The 25487-nt window shown below is 37.7% G+C and overlaps 1 protein-coding gene across 2 annotated transcripts in view; it reads left to right on the top strand.

Annotated features, from left to right (window-relative positions):
* Nucleotides 1-25487, top strand: part of cUnh8orf34 (chromosome Un C8orf34 homolog) — an 87976-nt gene that overhangs the window by 12885 nt on the left and 49604 nt on the right. For both annotated transcript variants that reach the window (XM_084103265.1, XM_084103266.1), the window contains exons 2-7: nt 1114-1258; nt 1344-1475; nt 4443-4571; nt 5247-5275; nt 5891-6054; nt 17587-17753. In XM_084103265.1, the coding sequence (XP_083959391.1) occupies nt 1114-1258; nt 1344-1475; nt 4443-4571; nt 5247-5275; nt 5891-6054; nt 17587-17753 (766 nt within the window). The remainder of the gene's footprint in view (nt 1-1113; nt 1259-1343; nt 1476-4442; nt 4572-5246; nt 5276-5890; nt 6055-17586; nt 17754-25487) is intronic.

Raw genomic sequence — 25487 nt, forward strand, 5'->3', positions numbered from 1 at the left:
ATATTATTTTCTATTTTTTAATACTTTTTTTTATAATTTTTTATTTGATTATCTAGATAATATTTACCTTCTTTTAATTTAACAGTGTATTTTCTTACCATTTATTTATTTATTTATTTATTTATTTTTCATTTTCACAGTTATATAATAGGGCTGTCATTAGAATAAAACATTTGTTTACATTTTATACAGTATAATACTCTCATGACTTCCAAACTGAAAGAATGAAACCGTAATGATGTCAAAATCTTTAAACATAAATTGTATAATTAAACATTGTAAAATGTTTTAAATTCTGAAATCTAATTTTGCAGCACATTTGGGGTCCCTGGTCCCCTAGTTTGAAAACTCTTGCTCTGTGTCCAAAATCAAATACTTCCCTACTATATAGTATGCGAAAAACAGTACGCCAGCAGAGTAGTATGCCCGAATACATATAGTAAACAGTAGGCGAAAAGTACCCTGGATGACCTACTACTTCCATCGAGATTCTGAAGTGTGCACCCGATGGACATCCCATAAGGCCATGGGAGAGGAATTACGAATGACAGTGAAGCGTCGCAGACTCACAACTGACGCTGGTAGGTCATGTGATAGTAACAACATGGCGGATGTAGTACGTCCGAATTTTATTCCTACTACCAATATGAATACTATATAGAGCGTACTTTTTTAACGGTCACAAACTACGTTCAAATTCAAATACAGTAGACCATATGCGATTTTCAGACTTATTCATGTCTGAATAAGGCTTGATGCATTTTAAATATAATTTTGATGATGCCTACCAGCAATTTATTCTTTTCTTTTTTTTTGCACATTATCTCATTTTTAGTGTTGCACAATGAAGAGATCTTCCATATTGCCAGTTAGCCTCCAGCAATATCCTCTTGCTTGTTATAGCTCATTTAATGCTCAATATCAGTGTGCAAATATTTCCCAGACCAATTACCTAATTAGTTTTCCTGATGCTGAAAGCTGGCCAACGCTGCTGATTCAGGTTGGCTACGATGCAACCTGGCTTGACAATGTGCTACTTTAGGACAAGTTCTCTGGCATTTGTTCACACGCTGTACGTCTATACTCTAATCACTCTTTGTTTGACTCTGATAGGAGATGATGACCAAGCTGATAACTGAGACACCAGATCACCCCATCCCTTTCCTCATTGGCCATCTGCAAACCAAACAGGAGAGCCCCGGCAGGATTCAGAGGACCCTGTCGGGATCTGCTGCATTGTGGGCTGAGAGCTCCTCAGGTGTATATCGTTCAGCATCCTTCAAGCTGTTTTTCACATAGAGAAAATGCAGATATCTACCAGTTTTCTCCTTCTCTCTCCATAGAATACAAAGGTGCACGGCGGGACTCCAGGGGTAATGAAAAACCCTGGCAGATCCATCCCAAGAAGCCCAAGAAATCAAAGAGTGACCTGGCTGTGTCCAACATTTCCCCACCCTCTCCCGAGTCTAAATCATGTGAGTCCCGCTGCGATCGGAAAAAGCTAGCGTCACTACATCAGTTTTATGTGATTTGGTTGACTGTTAATCTGAGATCAGCAATGCTATTTCAGAGATCAGAAATAGAGGAGACTGCCTGTGCATTAGTGAACAATGATGACTTCTATCTTTAGATGGAGCCATTATGGAGGCCATCAGCATGAGCTCTGAGTGATACATATTGCTGAGGGAGCAACTCGTATCAGAGTCTTTAATAATTAAATATGATGCTCTGTTACTGACAGCGGTTCTATTTCTGCCTGAGTGGAGGCTGTTGGCCAGTTTTGGGGAAGTGGGACGAAGGAAGATAATAAATATGTATAACCCCATTTAAAACTGTAGATGTGTGCCTTTGCCCATTTCCCGCTGACTTATTTTATTTAGATGGTTTTCACATCAGTGAGTTTGTAAAACCTGTGATTGTGTTTCTACATTTTGTTTTTGTACGTTAAAGGAGTTCAACCAAAATGTAAATTCTTTATTCATTTATTCACCTTTCTGCTCTTTTTCTTAAAATAAAAGTAATGTAGACACTGTCAAGATCTAAAAAGGACAAAAAAGAGCTTTATTTGAGTCCAAAATTAAACCATCACAAAAGTGCATTTAAATACGCAGTATTATGCAAATAATTCCTAACCCTTTAAAGGCTACTGTATTATATTTGATACGCATATTTCTAAGGCCTCTAAATAAAATGGGATCAAAACTCTTCAGAAAAATCTGTTGTACACAATATACTCCTTACCTTCTGTCATCAGATTAATAGTTTATATATTTTTTTATTACTTATTTATTACTACTTTTAGCAAGTAAAAGGCCTTGTAATATTATTCTCATTCAGGTTTTGGTACACATGTACTTTTGCTGTGAAATCTATTGATTTTTATAAAGTAAACATAAGAATAACTTTTATATTGTTTGCAATATTTCAAGATGAACACTTACTGGACTGAATCACTTTTATTTTTGTGAAATCCAATACATAAGGCTTTTGAAGAACTATTTATTTATTCAACTCTCAATAACCATTGTATTGCATTGCATTGTATGTTTTGCTCATATTATATTCATATTTCTGACTATTACTTTATATGTAAGGCTATACAGGGTTAATGACCAAAAAAAGAAGTTCATCTAAAGTCCCTAAATTCCTTTTATTGAATTTGTTGCAGAAAAACCATATTATTCAATTTAATGTTTTATGCATTGTTGTGTTTTTATAATGAGAATTTGGTTGCACATGTAAATGCACTTCTTGGTGTCAAGTTTTGATGTTCGCGGGTGCATATGAGTTTTGAGAGCTGTGATAAAGTTTGCGTATTTTTTGCGTACGTTAGTGCCAGCTTTGTTTGAAAAATGTAGGCTTTTGGTTTCCAGGCAGTGATATTTTACATAATGAGTCCAGAGGTTACTCTGCAGCACATGAAAAATAAACAGAGTGTAGGCTAATTTACACACAGAAGCACGCCGCAGTATGTATAGTAGCTGTCATTTTTTAATGCTCATACATATCAAGGAAAAGATATCCGTTCTCCCTAAACAACAAATCGCACAGGACGTCTCTGACTCTGACATGCTATAGATATTCCTGATTTATTGTTTATTTTATGCTAATCAAGCTCATGCATATAAGCACAGTCCTTAAAAAAACTAACATAGGCTACTCATTTTAAAATCAGTCCAAATGATCTCCCAGATCATCATAACATTCACTAATTGGTCATTCTGGGTATCCAGCGTCCAGCTTTAGTGCTGTGCCGCTTGATCGCAGAACCTAATGAGCTGTTCTGTTCTGTTACCTGAGATAACCTGTACTGTCACTGTGTCATGGAGTTATACTGTTTGCCTAAAATGTTTGTGTGTGTGTGTGTATATGACAAATGCAACTCTTACTGCATGCCGTCTTATTGCTTCCTCACAGCACTTTTTGTCCACATAAGCCACGTTTAAAGCAATTAGAGAGGCTTGGGGAATGTGTTTTGGAGGTGGATGGGAAAATTCCCTGCAACAGAAATCATTTGCAAAACATGCAGTGCACTGAAAGGAAATGTCACACATTTAGCTTGATTTTGTGAGCATTCTAAATTATTCAGTGTTTTTTGCTGCAAGTGCTTTCATTCAGACTCACAGAGATATTTCATATGTCTGAAAATCTGTACACGTTGGATTTTTTTTTCTCGCAATGGCGAGCACAAAAATAGTACAATTTGCAGTAGTACTGTTTTCAAGTGTTTTCATCCTGTTGGATGATGGACACAGTAAAATTGTCTTTAAAATGCTCAGCAGCTGCTCAAGTCTTGAAAGTGACTAATGTTGATAGACTGCTGTGATCTGTCCTACCTGAGAAGTGTAACCCAGGTGAATTGTGTAAAAGTTGCTGCATTTTCAAATATTTTTTATAGCTTCCTACAACATTGCTAGAGCTAGCGGCACCATCTAGCAATAACTTTTTAAGAGTTCTAGCAATAAGTGATATGGATTAGTGAGATTATCAAACCATTAAGGCTGTGAGTTTATATAAATAGACTCACTGTGTGTTTCATATTGAATCGCAGCATTGTGTTCATTTACATGCAAACAGCGTATGATCCGCTGTTTCCCGTGTCATCAGAGCAGCTCAACTAATAATAAACCACAATTATTATTATGTATCTTTTAATTATTTTGATATACTATTATTATTATTATTATTATTATATACTTATTTTACAGTACAATATTAATATATTCCTTTAATTTCATTTAATTTCTGTTGTGGTTGTTCTTGTAAAGTCATAGTGAATAGGGGGACAACTGGTTTTCTTCATCTGATCGCATGCTTAATAAAACTGAAATATTGCACGCAAAAATGACACAGCTGTATTGTGAATTTAATGTTTGAAGCGTACAGGAAGGACGTTTGGCTTTTTCAGTTTTTGAAAGTATTTTATTCGTTTTATGTTGCAGTGCCTCGTTCAATACTGCGTCCTACCTGGGACTGGAGGACTAAACCTGAGAGTCGAGACTTTAATGAGTTCAATCACATACTGCAGGAGAGCAAGAAGCTTGGCAAAGCCCTGGAGAATCTTTCCCGCAGTAAGTGAACCGACAACTATCCAGTGCGAAACAGCAATGGAAGGCTAATTCACACTGCACGGACAGACGCTGACAGACTACAACAGACACTTCAGCAGGTTTTCTTGGATCAGTGCGTTACCCCTTTTGGCGTCTGTCGGCTCTCGTTTTCGCCAATTAAACATGTTGAACATGGTCTTGGAAAGTCTGAGAAGTGACGTATTGTAAAATGTTGACTGTCGCCGTTGGTCGGCATCTGTCAGTGCAGTGTGAATTGGCATTTAAAGAATAAACTGAATATTGTAATTTGTCTGCTGTTAGAGCATTATTTATACTTAGCTTTTCGAATTTATACATTTATTATAAATATTTTAAAATAAACTTGTGTTGAAGCTAAAGGTTCTCAACTGGTGGATTCCAATACCAAATTGAGTCTTAAGTTCTGACAGCAGGAAGAAAACAATCCCAAAAGCAAATAGTAAAATAGTGTACAGCTATAAATATGCTGAATCAACTAATCATTTATCAACTACCTTATCAACTTAATTATGTAGGCTTATCAACTACATAATAAAAAAACCTCAAAATTCAAGAAAATGCTTGGTCCCCATCCTGAAAACCAATTGAGAACCTCTAATTTAGTATCCAACGAGACATTTTCTAATTCATTGATGTGTGATTTATTTCCTTTGCCAGGCATTGCTGTTTCTGATGACTTTGACCTGGTATGATGCTTATTATTTCTTTTTATCTTTTATGCTGTCTTGCAGTAATAGAAATTAAATATTGTAAGGGATTTGTTTAGGAGCTGTAAAAAAGCCTAGTTTGATTGTTGTTTGTGTGAAGACTCAAATAGAAATAAAAAATATGAAGAGAGAACCCAGCTAAAACATCTACCTAGTCATATTTCTCTGAATACAGTACGGTTTTTAAACATTAATAACCTATTTTTGGCCATTTGCCCAGGCTTCCCTCTGCTCCCAATATGGCTCTTCAAATGAATATTAAAACATTTAGATATTAAAGCAAAATAATTTCTTCTCTTAGTACCGTTATAGAGGACATTTCTCATAATTGCCTGTTGCTGATAAACTACAGAAAAGTGTAGTGTCAAAGCTGAATTTTTTATTACTGCTCCTCCATTATTAAAATCTTTTCACTGTAAAAATGACTAGCCACACTAATAGCATAGATAATGAGTCATATTTCAACATCAGCCCTTTAATTACCACCTCTGTAAGTGATTACCCATTTGTATAACCACAAATTGTTTTATGTTTACATCTCTGCCTGTTCCTCTCTCCTTTTCGGCTCTTCACACCTTGTCCTCCCTTTGAAAGGACCCTCGGGCGTATAACTCCGTACAGAGGCCTCGCGTGGTGGGTGAGTGGGTGGGCCGTGAGGAGGAAGATTCCGACCCCCTTGCGGCTGAGATGCTTCAGCCCCCTGTCCCAAGAGCCAAAACTGAGGGTTGGGCGAGCAAAGACAACAGTCCTGTTGGAAGGTGAGCAGACAAATTAATGTTTTTCGTAACCCTAATGACTTACTTTTCTTAATGAACACTAAAGGTGATATTTAGCAAACTGTCCAAGCTGCTCTTTTCCATGCATGGTGACCATCCTAATTAGAAAGGATCTAGTTTTAAAAGCAAGATTTGGAGTGAATAACAACTAAAAGTTTGTTTAAGCTACTATATTGGATTATTTTTCTGATACTTTATGGTGGGTTTTTGTCCTTTTGGAGCTTGGTCCCCATCCAGTTTCATTGAATTTAAAGGGTTAGTTCACCCAAAAATGAAAATTCACTCATTCTTGACACCCTCATGTCGTTCCAAACCCGTAAGACTTCCATTCATCTTGAAACTCAAATGAAGATTTTTTTTTTTAATGAAATCAAAGCGATTTTTGTCCCTCGATTGACAATCTGTGCAACTACCACTTTGACGCTTCAACATTTTTTAAAGAGATCGTAAAATGAATCTGTATGAATTGTGCGGTTTAGTCCAAATTTTCTGAAGGGACACAATCGCTTTATATGATGAACAGAATTAATTTCCACATATAAACAGTCATCAATGCACACATCAGTTGTGATAAACGGAAGCTCAATCATGCTTGCTTGGCGTGCAAGAACCAATGAGGTTTATTCTAGTGTTACGCAGCACGTTTGAGCTTCAGCAAGAACCAATGAGGTTTATTCTAGTGTTACGCAACACGTTTGAGCTTCAGCAAGAACCAATGAGGTTTATTCTAGTGTTACGCAGCACGTTTGAGCTTCAGCAAGAACCAGTGAGGTTTATTCTAGTGTTACGCAGCACGTTTGAGCTTCAGCAAGAACCAATGAGGTTTATTCTAGTGTTACGCAACACGTTTGAGCTTCAGCAAGAACCAGTGAGGTTTATTCTAGTGTTACGCAGCACGTTTGAGCTTCAGCAAGAACCAATGAGGTTTATTCTAGTGTTACGCAACACGTTTGAGGTTCAGCAAGAACCAATGAGGTTTATTCTAGTGTTACGCAACACGTTTGAGCTTCAGCAAGAACCAGTGAGGTTTATTCTAGTGTTACGCAGCACGTTTGAGCTTCAGCAAGAACCAATGAGGTTAATTTTAGTGTTACGCAACACGTTTGAGCTTCTGCAAGAACCAATGAGGTTAATCCTCGTGTTACTCGTGTAATGAGGTTTGTTCTCGCGCATCAAGCAAGTACGGATGAGCTTCTGTTTGTTCGCTGATCAATGTTTATATGTGAATAAAAGCCTAAATTCAATATGTTCATCATATAAAGCGATCCAGTCTCTTCAGAAAAAAATTTGGACTAAACCACTCAATTCATATGGATTCGTTTTATGATCTCTTTATGAACTTTTTAAAGCGACAAAGTGGTACTGTAGTTGCGTAGACTGTCAATGGAGGGACAGAAATTTCATTAAAATATCTTAATTTGTGTTTCGAAGATAAATTATAGATTTACAGGTTTAGAACGACATGAGGGTGAGTAAATGATGAAATTTGTTTTTTAATTTTTGGGTGAACTACCCCTTTAAGAGATTGTATTTGTATGAGTGTGTCTCTGCATTTTACTTCCTCTTTCCAAGTTGATGTAAGGACATCCCATCACTCTTATTTGTTCTAGAAGATAAGGAAGTTTATTTACATTAAAAAAGTCTCATAATAATGTGAGCCACAGTTTAATAAAGCATATGTCGTACTTCATAATGTATTTTCTCTAAATATCTCCATAAAGCTTTTGTCAGGTTTTCTAATCAAAAGACGCCGTATAGCCTCCGGTAACCCCACATAAATCCCTCAAGGGGAGATATTCTTTAAATGTACACGCACTGCACAGCTATATCTTTAAAACAGCAATTGCCGCTCCTCGACCCTTTAAAGACGTTACCAGGGTGATTTTAATTGGCTAGTGTTTGAGTGGAGGGCAGAGGCTGGCCACAGAGAATGCAGCTAATTAGAAAGGATCAGATATTAAATAATAAATCACATTCAGAAGCCAGCAGACAGAAAAGACTTCATTCCATTAAAATATTCTCTCACCTGATTACAGTAAATTATGGAGCCTCTGGTCGATATCGCAGGCATCCCCAGTGCATATAGCTGTACAAGCGCTGCCAGAGACATTACAGAGAACCAAGGCATTGGGCTGCTGTGATCTATAGCCTTAGTCCTCATCAATGTGAATGAATCATTACAAGAGTAAACACTTTCTCCTCTAACATTGTTCTCTTACTGTTTATAACAGATATTTAGACATTTGAAGGTACAGCAGTTCATTGCAATTGATGCTAGATAATTTTGGCTTTTATAACAAAAGATTGAGTAGTGAATTGATTTTTACTGAATATACTGTAGTTATTAGGTGACCTAATGAAGTCATGAAGATGTGGCATATGATACTGACTTTTATTAGTGTGGCATTTGAGAAAATTAATCGAATAACATTAACTTTAACGGTTCTTGCTGATGCAGACATAATACTTTCTTTGTGCTTTATATATAACTGTAACTTTTGATCAATTTAATGCATCCTTGCTGAATAAAAGTATTAATTTCTTTAAAAATCTTACTGACCCCAAACTTGTGAACATTAGTGTACTTTTAATAGTTTCAATAAATAGTCTTGGAGTACTTGGAGTACTAAGTTTATGTTAAAAAGTATCATTTCCAAATTAGGCGCCACAACACTACCATAGTAGTCTAATTACAGAACAAACGACTCTTAAGAAATGGTCCATTTTAAGTTAATCAAAAGCATTCTACATAACCAGTGTAGTCTGATTCCCAAACAAATGACTCTTATGAACTTGTTATTTTTATTGAATCAAAGACATCACAATTAGTGTAGCCTGACATCTGAATGAATGACTCTTATGAGTTGGTTCATTTTAGTGACTAAACAAACAAAAAAAGCAGTGTTGTTCGACCCCCAATCAAATGACTCGTGATCCAGTCCAGTTTTATTTTTTTCCAATCCAGTTTTATTTTATCGCACCGGCGCGATAGCCGACCTCAGGGGGTTAAAAGCCAGTTGCTGGCTATTGACTTTAGACCAGGTTGTTGTTGGTCAATGACGTGGTCTATTTCAGTTGCCTCAAAATAGCAATGCGCCAACAATGCGCTTGAACACACCTCGTTTTCAGACCAGCACGCCCATGGGCAAACAGATGGGCGCAAATGCATTTGCTATTTAAACAATGTGGTGCAGGACGTGAAAAAGATGACTGCGTCGGGCTGAAACTAGCAAAACACACTTGCGTCACGCCTGGCGCTGCATTGCGCCAGGTTTATGATAGAGCCCATAGAGTGCAAACAGTGTAGACCGATCCCTGAACGAATGACTCTTCTCAACCCGTTCTTTTTAGTGAATCGATCACAAAGCTAATATTTAATTGTGAGACTTAAGTCAGTGTAGTTACTGACTGGTTGCTTATATGTCATTGCAGTTTTGGATTGCATTAATGAAATGTAAAGCCCTGGTTCAAATCTTGCTATGTCATTCAAGACATGAATCTGCAAGTCTAAAACCCCATGAGTAGGGGATACAAATCTTCCCAATAGCCCCTGCACACGTACTGAAACACAGCATGGCTGTTTTCAACACCTGTTCTGTAATTTTACATAGAGGAAGAAAACGGCAGCTGCTCTGTATAATGACCACCACTTTCCCATTTCTGGAACAAAATGCTGTTTTTCCTTCATAACCTCACCCTTCATAAGCTCTCCTTCTGAGGAAGCTGTCAGTCTTCAGGTGCTGCCGACAGAGATGTCTGGGTGAGTGTCGAGGCTGCTGGGAAATCAGGTAGAGACAGAGGTGGATGCTGGAAAGGGTTATTTTGACAAATGATAAAGCCCCAGTGTGGGACTCCGCTCTCATTTCCTTTGCACACAGGCAACGTATTATAAAGCGTAATCCCCTCGTTCTCTCTCTTTTCTCCCCTCCCCCTTTCTGTTTCCTTCTAACTCCTACGCTGCACGTATCTCTTCTTTCCTTACATTCATAAACATCCCCATCAACCCACTCTCACTGCAGGGTTCCAGCCGAAGACATGCTCAGATGTACAGTATACTCAGCTGAGAGCGTCTGACTTTCACGACCCTAATGTCCCTAATGTGATTAAGGGCTGTTCGATCCCGGGACTGTTCTTGTGGTGGCGTCAGACATTTATTATTATTATGACCTTATTTGCAGCGGCTCCAGAATGATTAGTCATACGGCATTTGCAGCTCAGGTGACTGGCTCAAAGAAAAAGAAAAAAAACTTGTCACCTTGGAATTATAAGGTTCTATCTGCATTTTACCTGTTCCAAAAATCCCCATTTTCAAATTTGAGAGGATTTTGATACTGTACATTTAGAATAGGGTCTCTGTCATTTTCATGTATGAAAGAGACTTGTTCCCCATATTATTTTTGCTATATGGAATGCAAAAACTTTGAAGCTCAATATCTCAAAACCACTCAGAATGCAGATATAACTATATAATTCCAATGTGGCGAACTGGCTGCAGAACTGAGCATGATGATTTTTAGGGATTTTGATGAATCTTCAGTGTCTTGAATCATTTGATCAAGAAGGCTAGTAGAGATTGTTTACATAATCATTCAGTGACACTTTTTGTAGCTTAAAGTACACCATTACACCAGTAGGTGGCATATGGCAACTAGTGTTTTTTTTGTGTTATGAGTGAGGTTTTTTGATAATTGTATCAAGAAATTCATTAAAAAGTATTTCATGACTAAAACACCATAAGATCACAAAATTTATTCTTGTTTATTCATCTGGGAACTCTTGGAATCTATCAATAAAATTTAGGAAAATAAAATAAATAAATAAAATAAAAATACATGCATTTATGTATGTATGAATATCAGAGGTCGCGTAAACTGAACATTTTCCATCATTGACAGATTTTTTTTTTTTAGCAGTGACTGAAAAAAAATCTGAAAACTGTCTGTCAATTTGACAGAGTGCACTGAGAGTGTAACTGTAATTACATAGTTCTGGCATGAAACTCTGAAATTGTGCAGGCTGATAGGTCTTGATTGGTAGCAATGATGTCGTTATCTACTTAGCACAGCTGATTGATTGCTGTTGAATCAACGGCCAATGAGCTTGCTGCTCAAACATTCAAATACTTGGCATTTGCTGTTAATGTCTGTAGCGCGCTTTCAGAAACCCTCCACCTTCCCCAGCTCCACCTGTATAGATCTGCTATGGGGTTATTTAATGTATGTTACATGTGCAGCAGTAGCAGCATGTCTTACATGCTCACAGCAATGTCTGTGAATGTATCGGCTATGTATTGTTGCAGCAGCTGCGTAGCAGATCTATTCCACCAAGACCAAATACATTACATTGCCATATCCATTACCATGCCAATCTCTATTTCCATACTAATCTCCCGAGAGTTATCATGACAGAACTGTAATTCTCACTCCTGTCCACTTGGTGGCGAGTGCGCTCTTGCTGACTATCAAGTTAATTGTCAAGAGTGGCTTTTCTGAGTTATGTGACATTGTTTACAAGCTGTTTAATTGACGTCTTTCTGTGGTTGAAACACTGATAGAACGAGAGACATGATACGGATTTCGGCTGTATCTTTCAACATATTTTCTGATGTTCATTCATGTTTATTTCGTTCTGTAACGAGAAAGGGATGATCGCGCTCCGCTTCGCTTGAACTGAGGCGCTAATCTCTCGCGTTACATTAAAGAGCGCCAAAACGGCATTTATTGTTTGAATTTTGTGATAAAATGGACAGAATTTGAAAGCTGAGACTTTGTTTCATTTCAAAAGTAACAAAGCACAAAGCTTATTGTGATTTATTGGATAAACATTCATGATAAATCCTGAAAAGTGACCCACAGTCTCTTCAACTTTCTCTTCATAAATAAATGCATAATCTAGACTATACACTGTAGGCCTATGCTTGTCCTGTAAGTTTCTGAACAAAAAATGAAAATGTGAGCAAAAACAGAGCCTATTAAATGGCTTATTATCATTAAAACATGAAAATTTAAATGACGGGTAATAGATTATGGCGGAATTTTTACGACCCTGTCCGTCAAAATGACGGACAATGCAGAAGTCTAACGAGACCTCTTGTATATGTATGTATGTTAAGTATTCATTAATTCATTGTTTGTAGGGTAGCTTGCTCTAAGCCTTGTTGGAGGAAAGGTATTCAAACCTGGTTACATAAAATAAAGTTTAGGAAACTGAGATTTTTCTGTCTTTGTAATCTTATCTGATGTAAATAATGCTGGTAGCCATTATATATGCAAATACAAGAGAGGAGGCAGAGAGTTCACTACTAATGAGCATTGTGTGTCACACTACCATCTGTAAAAGCTACATCTACTAAAGCACCAGCTGACCTGTGATCAGTGAATCTGCGCTAACCACACATCTGACTAATTACATAACACTTCTCAAATTATTAAAACAGATTTGCTGTGTGTATTTTGAGGCCTGAGGTTTCTGTCAGCAGCCATGAATGGCATACGTCACCATACTGACTTGTATGCAGTGGGTTTTTTTATGTTGATGAACCTTTCCAGATAACCATCAGTTTTTCCTCCCATTCCTATTGGATGGCCTGCACATTTACAGCCAGTTGACTCCTCGCGGACCTTGTGGTCTGTGTAATTTTAAGCTATTCACATCATATGGAACAGTTGTTCCATATTACTTCATTCATAGTTTTGGTTTTGTGGTCTTGTTTTTCTTTTTTGGAGCAGTGAATGCTTCTGTGGATACAGTCTGTTCTGCCAGGTGGACGCTGTGGAGAGTTTCTCATCACACAGGAACGGGGCAGCAGTACAACTTTAGTTCTGTCTAACAAGGCTTCACATGGCCATACCAACCCACGCAAGGCTATAGACTGGCTTACATAGTTTCAATGAATGCGTTCATCTGAAGTAATATGTTCTCACTTGCTTTTTATTTTAGTAGCACAGCCTCAGATTAACTTGAAACAGTGTAATGATTTGATCGCTGGTTAGGCCCCATCTGAGAGACAAGCTCTTTCTGCATGACAGGAGCCGAAATTAGTAAATTGAATGTTTCCATTTATGCAGCTTTTTTCCTAAATCATTATTTGTATTAGCCGTGCTTCACTGCACTCTGTTTACCACATTCCCCTTCACTAGAACAAGACCCTTAATAAGCGAAATGACAGGATTAATTAGGTCACTAATTCCACATCTATTAAGCCATGCTGAGCTAGAGTTGTCACTACAGTAACAGTAACATTTGTATTTATTTGAAACACTGGCAGGGTCCTGTACTGTGCGTTAGTCTGAGATATTGTGTTCTGAGTGCTGTTGTGAAAATGATTTTATTTTTTCTCTCTTCCATGCATGAAACAATTAATATAGTGCCATAGAGTTTTAATGGAGTGATTGATTCATTCAGCTCTCTGCCCACAGAATGAATAGCATATTTGTTTTCAAAATGTTCATCTACCTCATACTGTGTTCATTTGTTCGCTTTATTTGAATGTATTACAATGGGGTCCAAAAGTCTGAGATTAAAATCTATGATTTATAATCTAATGCAAACGTGGGAATAAAAAGGGATCATCATGGTGATGGAAAAAATGGGAGATGGGAGGAAAAATTATATTTCAACGCTTTTGTGTTTGCTTGCAGAAGTATTGTATTCCAAGAAAGTCTTTGTGTCCACTCACAAAAGCATTGAAATCTAGTTTCTCGGCAGAACACAAAACTTATGTGAGAGAACGCAAAAGTTTTGTGAGTGAATGCAAATTTTCACTGGGAAGGCAAAGGTCTGCGAGAGACACAAATATTTTATGAGAGGATATAAAGTTTCTCGGGGGAATGCAATACTTTTACAAGTTTTGTGAGTGAATTTAAAGTATCTCTGGGGAATGGAAAAGTTTAGTGAGTTTATGTAAATTTCTTGGGGGAATGAAATCAACATTCCCCCTCCATCAACATGTCCTTTTAGCAGCTCCTTAGGTTTTAGATTTATACACAAAGTAAAAAACTGGAACTTTGACATAAAATAAGTAAGAATTATTGAAGATTCATGTGATTTTTAAGTGCTGTTATCAGAATTATTGTAAATACTCGTTTATTTATACTCGAAATTTCCGACGGCACATGAAGGCAGCATAAAAACCAGTGAAAATGAATCAAATGTGATGTCGTGTCATTAACACGACAACGGCGTTCTGGGTGCCTGAAAACGCAAACTTTTGAAAACGGTCTCCGTGTAAACAACAAAAACATAGTCGTTTTCGCGGATCCGTGTGAATGGGGATCGTTTTGATAATGAAAACTCAAAGGAAAAACGTCTCAGTTTTAAGCATATCGTTGTCGTGTAAATGTACCCTTAAACTAGAGACCTGGGAATGGAACAACCAAACTTCATAAGACGAAATCAGACAAAGAACTGAACAAAATACAGGGCTTAATTAACAGTCAACTAATCAAGCAAAACCCCATCAGGTGCACACTAATCAATCAGTAACCAAGGAGACAAATGACTGAGAAAATCCAACTCATAGTAACACAAATACAGATAACTCCAACTCTAAAGAATAATTACCAATTTACCATATTCATATATCATGATATTTACACAATACTCAATACAATAAAAAGTCCACAAAAACATGTACCATTGTACCAAGCTGTTTTTGAAGCTGTGGCCTTGTGGATATTGAGCCATATTGCTCATGTGGGAATTTCAGCTTTACATCTGACTTGTATTTCCTCTGTCTCAGTCATCCCCGTTCTCTATGTGAAAACGAACAAAAAGCTTAAAAGTATTAACATGCAAAAGCAGAATACAGTGATAATGAAAACAGTATCTGTACTCTGTTTCTTGCTGTGTTTCATACAGTGAAATTGGTGTTCATACAGTATGAATTTTTATGAGCACTGGGATATGTGTCTCAGCATTGCTGATGCTGTAGTAGGCTACACTACAGGAGAGCTGAGAATTGTCTGAGTGACACTCAGTTAGGGGAAAAAAGGGGAAAAAGTTCTAAATGATCCATAGTAGAGGGGTGTGCAGTGCAGTATTAGCATAGCCATTAGCATAGTAATGTTCAGCTCAGGATATTAAAACAGCACCTTAACCTTTCGATTATCTGTGAATAATGTCATTCCAATAAGATAACAATCAAATTAAACCCTTGCAGACTATTTTTATCACTCTTTATCATTGAGACATGGGAATAATTTTGCCAGTATCGACATGACAACCATATGTTCATTATTTATTCAATTTATTTCTCCATCAGTTCGCTCAAAATTGAGTAATTGACCTGGTATTTTTGACCCATAACTGAACCCTATTTCTTACCTATTTTTAATGTGTTAAAGATTTGTAATATAGATAAAACTAACATTATCAAACATTTTAGTAATCTAAATTACGTTTTTCTTCTATAAGAAATGTTGAATGCTTCCATGGATGTTAATGGAGTCCATGGAGTCCAAATCTGCTAAGGGGTATTAATGGAACAAGTTTAAATAAAAGGTTTTTTTTGTTATAAGGCACAATAAAAACAACTTTGTGCATCAAAACCACTCTTCCTGTAAAAATATGAATATAACATTTTTGACCTGCCAAACATGTCAGTCTCTGAGTAACAAATAATTCAAGCCACAAAATAAACTTCCATAACATTCTGTAAAATGAGTATAATGAACAACACAAAAATTATTTTGAACATATCCAGCATGCACATTATCACGTCTGTCAAAAACTTAGGCTTGCTGTTGGTTGGAATATTAGAACCAAAAACATTGACATAACACACTAATTAGGCATCAATCACTTAACTGATTACTTGCCGGCTAAGAAGTAAATAATAATTATCTAGATTACCAGATCCATCTGTTTTTATATCCACATTGTTTTAATATCACAACAACGATGTCTGTCAAAAAATAACATGCACAATACATTTACGAGACGAGGTCCAACGAGAACACGCATTTCCTGGAAAACTCACGATACCGGATGTTTTGACTATGTCAACGCTTTCCGGGAAGAGGTTTAAAATGGTGGCCTGAGCGGCTTCAACATGCCATGAGAAGATGTCAGAGACGATAATGTACCTAATACATAACTGACTCTCATAAGCATTGATTCGGGAACTTGACATTTTTATAAAATGTAGTTTGATCACTATCTTCTCAGTTTTAAAAGATTGTTAATTTTTTTATATAAAATGTTTAATTTTCCAATAAAAGATTATTTAATTTGAGCAGATTTTGACTCCTATAATTTTTAAGAGTGTACTGTAAGGTAGATATAATATTTAAGGTAAAATCTTAATTGTGGAAGAAAGATTGTGTGTGACTGGAAGATAATGACTTTGAAGTCTGTTGTTGATGTCTGTCAACATGACATAAGTGGAGTATTTCCTATTCTTAACTAGCATTTTTTGACAATTGTATGTATTTCTTAAAATATTATTAAAAAGCAAAAAAAAAATGCATCAACTGTGGACTAGCCATAGTGCTTGGTTGGGAAATGCATGTTCAAATCTGGCTGTGCATTGTTTCTAATAATATGATGCTCACTCTCTAGTCTATTACCACACATAACCTTGACAACTACAATTTGTTCTAGATCAGTGGTTCTCAACCTTTTTGAATCCATTGTCCACAACAATAGTTCTGTTTCATTCCACCTGACTGCCAGAGGTGGTTCTCAAGCAGTAGTTGATTATCGCAGTGCCAGATAATTTGAGATAATATACCAACAAAGTCTTGTAGTGACGTAGGCTGAACCTCAAGGATAATAGCCACATTAGGTCAGCCTTCAGTCTCTTTTGCTTTCTCGCCTGACAACATGAATATAATTGGATTGGATTAATTTGCTGACATTTGGTGAGTTTTTAGTTTATTTTTCAGATTTTATGTCATGCCTGTAACTCTTCTTGTGCTTCTCTGTGCTATCCAGTGGTTAGTGTTTACCACTCTGATAGGTTGGCGGTCTCCCGCTAACTTTATTATTTCTACAGTATGTTGATTTCGTGATACACTGTGCTCCTTGGTGCAATCCGTGGACCAGTTGTCAAGTGTTAATATATATTTGAGCGTTCTTGCTGACACTAACCTTTTGGTTCTATCCTTTTGGTTTCTGTTATTGAAGTAATCATGGCTCATGGTTCTATTGCAACTGGATTCTCCTTGACATGTAAGCTATGTTCTGCTCTTCTCCCTGACAACGGCCATGATGTCTGTTTGGTAATTCCGCATTTGGTAGAAGCTATCACGAACCGGTTTTTGCACCATAGTCTTTTGCCCATGTCGGAGAAATGGCTCGGCCTCACGAGTTATAACCTAAATCCATGCTAAAGCTTGGGGAAGCGGAGTTACACCCCACTATATTGGCTTGGAGACGTGGCGCGCATTGAAACGCACCCTTGGAAGTTTGCTGAGACCCCCTAGTGGGCACTGGCCACCTGGTTGAGAACCACTGTTCTAGATGCTAAAAACTATATTCAGAGAAGTTTCTTCTCTTTCTCTTTGTCTGCAGCTTGAAAATGGAGACTAAGGGCAAAGGACTAAAACAGCAGCAACAGAATCACAAGAAACTTCTGGCAGCCATGTTGTCTCAGGACTCGTTTGACTCCACGCCTGACTCGGCCCCCTCGGTCACTGAAGACGAGATGGAAGATGAGGATGATGCCATGGAGCTGCTAGGTAATGAGAAAATACACACTCGCAGAGATATCAAAATATCATGCTTGCTTGTTTCTCACTTATTCCTCCTCATAACCACATAATCATAACCACATAATCTACAAAGTCATATATCACGCATACCGAAACAGAGTTACGTGTTTGTGGCTCATATCACCACTGATTTTGAAGCTTCATTTGCAGTCTAAATTGTGTCCTGAATGCCTTTTGATTGCAGAAGCACATTCAGTATCATCAAGAGTATCTTCTCATATCTACATTGTTACTAACAAGATTTCATACTTTCATGAAGGGAGGGCTCACATGTAGTCCAATAGAATATTTTAGTTGTAAAATTCATGTTTTTTAGTGACATTTGTGAATCTGTATTGAATTAGTAGTATGGCAAAGATAACACTTAAAGGTGCCATAGGTGATTCTCTGCAGAAACATTTTTTGTTATGCTGGTTGAAAGTCTCCTCATATCCTGATAGCAATCACTCAGTTAAGCGGTCTAAAGGTTTTTTTATAAATATATGTCGTCTGTGGAAGGCGTAGGACCATAAAATGTTTGTTCAATCGTTGTGTTCGGTCCGAACGGTCCTATAGCATGTGTTCCCTGTCAGTCAACGTGTGTTTGCATGCCACTGCGCAGGCTGTTCACACAGACATAATAAGTCATCAGCGCGTTCACATATGCTGTGCAGACAGAGCGAGAATGGCAGGCAAGCAGCAACAACCTAACGTTCCTTCTAAACCGACAACACGTGGCACTGGCAAAGGATCTACGATCTATATGTCTTCATTGGAGCTAAGCAGACTCTCATCGTGGAAACCCTGTCATGCAAGAAATATTATTACACACTGACAAGTTTTGCTAGCTAAAACCGAGCATCTAATTCTGTTTTTAAGAATTTGTTTGGGTTTTGTTATTGTAGTAGGCCTACTGTTACTAACTGTACTGTAAAGTTTTCTCACCGGTGAATGACACATGATGAATTGCATTAACGTTGTCTCCGGTCTTCTTGGCTGTGCGCGTTCATGCTGTCAGGAGGCGTGGCTTTGGACTGTGATTTGCAGGGAGGGTGGGACGTGCGCTTTTACTGCTATCAGGCTAAAGTTAGCATTTTCCCAGATGTCCTACAGCACCTTTAAAGACAAGGTGTTATACACTAAAAGTTGTTGAAAAAAAAAATAGTGCAAAAGATTCAGCTGTGCACTCACATAAATTGATTTTGTTGATGAATTTGCATTATTCTACAGTAATATATTCTATTATAGTAAGAATCAGTATTGTTATTGTTAGCTAAAAATATATTTTTTTATATTTTTTTGTAATTTAAATAAAACTGAAATAAAATACATTACAACTAAATATAAATATATATAAAAAATTGTTATGTTCAGATTCTGTTTTAGTTTGGCTTTCCTTGTTTTTTTTTGCCTGAGTTCAAATTTTTGTTTCTATGGTTTCTGATTGTTTCAGTTCTAGTTTATTAGCTCTTCCTGTGTATTTAAACCCTGAGTTCTGTTAGTTCTTTGTCTGCTGTCGTATTTGTATTACGAGGTTGTTTGGTTATATTCCCTTAGAGTTCTAAGGATCTGTAGTAAAGTCTGTTTATTTAGCTACACCGTGTTCGTTCGCTTTAATACAGCCACTAACGGTACAATAGCCCCCCCCCCCCAGCTGTATATAAATGGACTGACCAGCAGTCCACCTGTTCTGCTTAGAGCAGGAAGAGTAAACCCTTGAGGACCAAACAAAGAAATGTTTAGACCTGGCGTGCCTTACCCACTTCCCGGATCGCTTCCCACACCAGCCTCAGCAAGAAATGATGGCCTACCCGGTGATGGTCCTAGAGGAAATTTTGGTGCGTTTGTGGAGTGGGTGCTGGTGAACAGCGGATCACAGTTCACCATCTGCCCTGCTGAGGAGGAAATACCAGCCCCACTCCGGCTCCAGAGCCCAGCCAGCCGCCTCCCACACCCTGCATGGAGCCTATGCCAGAGCCCGCCTGAGCCAGTGCCAGAGACGCCTCAAGGCCTAAGCCCGAACGAAAAAATCTGACCAGCTGCATGAGCCGGCAACTCTGTCCTTCCCAGTGGGTGTGCTCGTGGAGTTTGAGGGAATGGAATGGAGCCCGGTCCACACTCCTGACGCTGAGAGTGAGCTGCAGCTGGCCTCTGCAAAATATGATGAGGATTTGGAAGAAGATTATCCCCGCTGTCTCCTGCGTCTCCACTAGTTTCGCCCAGCTCCAAGTCTCCTGTGTCTCTCCTGGTTCCCCCCAGCTCCAAGTCTCCTGCATCTCCAATGATTCCACCCAGCCTCCCTCTCCCACCTGCTCTACCAAAGACAGCCAGTCCTTCAGTCCCGCCTCCACTGGCTCCTTTCAGCCCCGCCTCCACTGGCTCCTTTCAGTCCCTCTGCTCCTCCTTTTTTGACTCCACTCTGCTGCATGGATCCACTTCAAAACTTCCGGTTGCCAGCTCCACTTTGGTGAGCGGATCCCGTCTTCACCTCGGGCCACTGAGTCCATAACTCCACCTTGGCCCATCGACCAGTTGGCACCACCTGGGACCATCTGACCTCATGGCTCTACCAGACTCCCTCATCCCTCCAGCTCCGCCTTGGTCAGTCATCACTTTGCCTGTGCTACAGACTTCAGGGTCTTCAGCTGTGTTTCGTCCCTCTACCCCTCTACCGTCAGTCCACTAGGACCTACGGTGCCGTCCGGTCTCATCGGATGTTCCACCTCCATCAGTTCCGTCTTAGTCTGTCATCCCTCTGGTTCTGCGTGTCAAGTCTCCATCGTGGCTCCTTCCTCCCTTGACTCCACCGTGGGCCTTCGTACTGGCTGTGCTCTGGGCCCTAAACTGGCTTTCCCTGCTCATGACTCCTCCCGCCATTTTCTCTGCCCTGGTTTCTGCCTCTGTCATCTCCTCAATGGCTTCTCCTTTGCCCTGGCTTGTCCCATCTGCCAGTTCTGCGATCTCCTCCAGAGCCCCCCACCCTCCCTCCTCTGTTGGACTTATTGTAACGGCGCAAGGACAGCGTGATTGTATTTTTATACAATATATAACACAGTATATACCTTAAATGTGTGTCTATAAACCACTATTTACAGAATGGAAGCAGACAGCAGCACATTCATGAAATTATACTTAGAAAAACAAGGACAAATTGTGTGGTTTGTATTATACTTTTGTCAACAGATTTTAGAATCCCTATGAATAACTATGATTTATCCTTGCTGCATGAATGATTACATGAGCGTGACATCCTAAGTCCTTGTTTCTGTGCTGGTGCCAGACCACCCCTCAGGTACCAGAGCTTTTTAGCAGTTTAGCTCTGTGGTATTAGCAGGTTGATCCCTGCATGGGTGTAAAACGTAACCCAGCACCTCCCACACAAAATGCAATGCATGTGGCAAATCTGTCATTTTGAAACTATATGAAATGTCTCAGTTTTTAGAAAGCAGAACTTACATTTCTGGTTGTTTTAAGACACTATTAAAGGGAGACCATAAATGTATTGAATGTGCACTTTTAGTATTTGCCAAATCGTAAAAGTATATTTAAAAAAAACTGTACTTGTGGATAACAAAATATTAATGAAATAAAAGGCCACTTAAGTATACACTTCCACGATTATGTTTCCTAATACACTAAAGTACACTTTTAAAGTTTACACTTTTTAAAGTTTTAATAATATTTTGTCATGCTTGTCATGCTACAAATATATTTAAATACATGACATACAAGTTTCAATAGAAATGTCATTAAAGTATATTTTATAATAAATGCTCAAGTAACTATGAAATTACATATTAAGTACACTAGGTTCTACTTAAGTGGGTCAAAAAATCACTCAAAAAGTTAATCAAAATTGCTTATAATAAAGTTAATCAATTGCTTATTATATATATATATATATATATATATATATATATATATATATATATATATATATATATATGACTTGGCCACTCTTTTAGAACGTTGTTTCCTGCGCGAGGTGCTGTAAAGATGCGAGACGCGAGCTCAACGGTCAAACATGTCCGTCTAACATCTGTTTTGACTGATATAGCCACAGAACATTTAGGTTGTTTATCATGTAGCTGAAACATTCTTGTGTTTCCACTAGCTGCAAGAACATAAACACGCCAACATGGCACCAAACACCATGTAAAAGTGAATTTTGCATAATAGATCCCCTTTAATTTTTTGGTGTCTTTGTCACTCAAAGCTATTGTATGGTTTCTTGACAGACCTTGGTCACTATCCACTCTCTTTCTATGTGACTAGACATGCTGTTTAGCATCTAATATTGTGTGTCCACAGAAGAAGTGAACTATCCCCTTAAACATTTCATGCATCAGCGTTTATTCCTGAACGTGGTACTGAAGAAGCTTTTCATCAAGTGTCGGTTGTCTTCTTCTTTGAGGGTAAAGAGTTGCCTTCTGTCACTGCACACAGAGACCTGTCTGAGGAGCTGATTTTGTTTTTGTGGGACTCGGTGTGCCCTTGGTTGTGTGTGTCTGTTAGCAGCGACCTGGTGAGCTGATCTGCTGCACTGAGGCTTTCTCCTGCAAAGGATGCTGGGAGATAATGAGATTTTGTGTGCTCTGAGGCAACAGCAGAGCGTGCTGCTGGGAGGTTGGGATGGGATATTTCAACAACCTTTTTCTGTTCTTTTTCTGTTTATTAATTTCTCTGACTATTAGTTATTGCTCATTAAAACTCAGACTAATTAAGTTTATTTTGACTGCTTTGACCGAGAGAACATGTAGAGCTCTCTGAAACTTACCATTTGCACTTGCCAGTAAAAATGCTCGCTTCAGTGCCTGTTAGAAAGCCTTTTTTACCCATTAGCAGAAACTGACTCCCAGTAACTGCAAGAGAAGATGCCTGGCTTTGTTCAGAATAGTATAATGTTTACTACTATTACGCTTTCTGAAGTATATTAGTGTGGGGAAGTTTGAAACTTTTCTGCAAACTGGTTCTTTCAGACAGTTCGTTTCCATGAACCAGTTAAAAAATCAATAATAAAATTGAGGTTAAACCACTAGAGTCACATGGATTACTTAAATGATGTCTTTACTTCCTTTCTGGGGCTTGAAAGTGGTAGTTGCGTAGGCTGTCAATGAAGGGACAGAAAGCTCTCGGATATCATTAAAAAGATCTTCATTTGTGTTCTGAAGATGAACAAAAGTCTCACGGGTTTGGAACGACATGAGGTTGAGTAATTAACGACAGAATTTTTGGGTGAACTAACCCTTTAATATCTTGAGTGCATGTACATTTTTACAGCCCTAAAAAAAACATTTTGTAACATCGCTTTCTTGACTGCCAAAAGTGATTTTTTTTTTTTTTTTTTTTTTTTTTACACAATATTGGATTAATAATTGATCAGATTTATCCAAGATGACTAGACTCCCTTTGCCAAATTAAATATACAACAATGTATTATGTAAAACAGTGTGCTACAATATTGAGTAACACTTTACAATAAGGTTTCATTTGTTAACATTAGTTAACATGAAGTAATAATGAGCTGCACTTTTTTAATTGAGCAGCATTTATTAATCTTTGTTAATGTTCATTTCAACATTTACCAATACATTATTAAAATCAAAAGTTGAATTTGTTAACATTAGTTAATGCACTGTGAACTAACAACATGAACAAACAATGAAAAGCTGGATTTGTATTAACTAACGTTAACAAAGATGAACAAACACAGTAACAAATGCATTCCTCATGGTTAGTTCATGTTAGTTTAATACATTAACTAATGTTAACAAACGAACCCTTATTGTAAAGTGTTACCCAATATACTATAACATATTATAATCCATAATGTAAGCTATTCCATTCTGAACATAGCCTATGCCTAATTTCTCCATCAATACTGCTTTGCAGGAAACACACTCCTCTTACTTTAGAGCCCTTGCATAGGTCTTTAAATATATTAGGAACTGTTTCCAGAGATGTTTTGTAACGTGTGTAGACAATAGGTCATATAAATTACATTTGACTCCAAATTATTAGAGACATTGATTTATTGTGAGAGAGTGAAACAAGGACTGTGTGGTTCTTTGATGACCTGCTCTCAGTAGTTGCAGGCTGATGGAGTTCCTGGTGTCTGATGCTGGCATTGGCTCATCACTCATATCGAAAGTCAGACAAACAGTGAACAGATGGGAGAGAGTCATGGAGACAGGAGTGAGACACTGTGTCTTTGGATCTCATTTCTTGTGTCAGTCCTGTGGTCCCTCCTGACCTGAAGCAGACAACAGAGTGACCCACAGTCTCATTAGAGCATCAGCACTGTATAGGTCACGACAGCTATCATGGTTAATTATTGTGCTGGGAATAATATTACCTCACAGTACAAATGTGTTCCTATTAAAAGATTATCTGAACATACTGTAAGAGACATTGTAGCATTTATTCAAGTCATTCCATTTCAAATATTAAAGAGATAGTAGTTCTACACTACTGCTCGAGAGTTTGAAATAACTGAGCAAAAATACAGTAAAAACAGTAATATCGTGGAGCATTGTTATAATTTAAAATGACTGTTTTCTATTTGAATATATTGTAAAATGGAATTTATTCCTGTGATATCAAAGCTGAATTTTCAGCATCATTCCTCCAGTCTTCCGTGTCACATGATCCTTCAGAAATCATGCTAATTTGCTGGCCAAGAAAAAATTCTCATTATCATTAATATTAAAAACAGTTGTGCAGCTTAATATTTTTATTGAAACTGTGATAGATTTTCTTCTTGATTTTTCTGATGAAGAGAAAGTTTAAAAAAAAAAAACATTTTTTGTAAGTCTTTCTTTCTTTTAAAAAAATAAAATAAATATTACCTACCCCAAACTTTTGAATGGTAGTGTATCATTGTTTCCACTGAAATATTAAGAAGCACAACTGTTTTCAACATTGAAAGAGTCTTCTTTCAAAAACCTTTTAACTGGTAGTCACATTTTAAGCTGATAATGTTGGGATGTCATTTAGCATTATTAATAATATTAAAACAGACAAATCGACACACATGCATCAGTCATAATTTTTTGAAAGTTTTTGAATAAAGCAAAATCTAGTTTATTAATGACTAGTAAGGTGGGATTCAGAGTGCAATAACTCAAGATGTCAAATGAAGATATCTGAAGTTTGCATGTGGTTATACTGTCCTCTAGTGGCAGAGATCAGAGCAACATTTTCTCAGATTGTATTATTGTCGATTTTTCTGTTCTAAACCTCCTCGTCTATCCTCTTCTCTCCTCCTGTTTGATATAAACCGCATTCTCATATGCACAGTATTGTTGTGAGATTAATTTGTGAGCCCATCAGCCCATCTCTCTGGAGAAAATACAGTGTAATTGCGTTTAAACCCTCTTCCCACCGTGCTAAATGCTCTATAGAGAAATTAACTCGATTCAAAAGAGTGCAATTATGCTAATGAAGAAACTGTACCTGATGTTTTCAGCCCACAGTTTTTCCTCAGTTTATCATGCATTCAGTGGAGGTGCAGCTCAGGCTGTTTACTGAACATATTGACTGGGCACTGGAGGGAATCAACGGCTGCGCTGCTCTAATTGTCTCGCTCCTCTGGCAATACAGTGAAACTGCAATGAATTTCATTTTTATTATAACTCAGCTTCAGGGGAAACTGAGGAAAGCTTCCAAATTCTGTTCTATATTTTATTTTCTCCTTTATTTTGTATGTGTGTTGTGTGTGTC

This window comes from Abramis brama, assembly GCF_963993115.1.
Source record: "Abramis brama genome assembly, chromosome: 24".
Taxonomy (NCBI): domain Eukaryota; kingdom Metazoa; phylum Chordata; class Actinopteri; order Cypriniformes; family Leuciscidae; genus Abramis; species Abramis brama.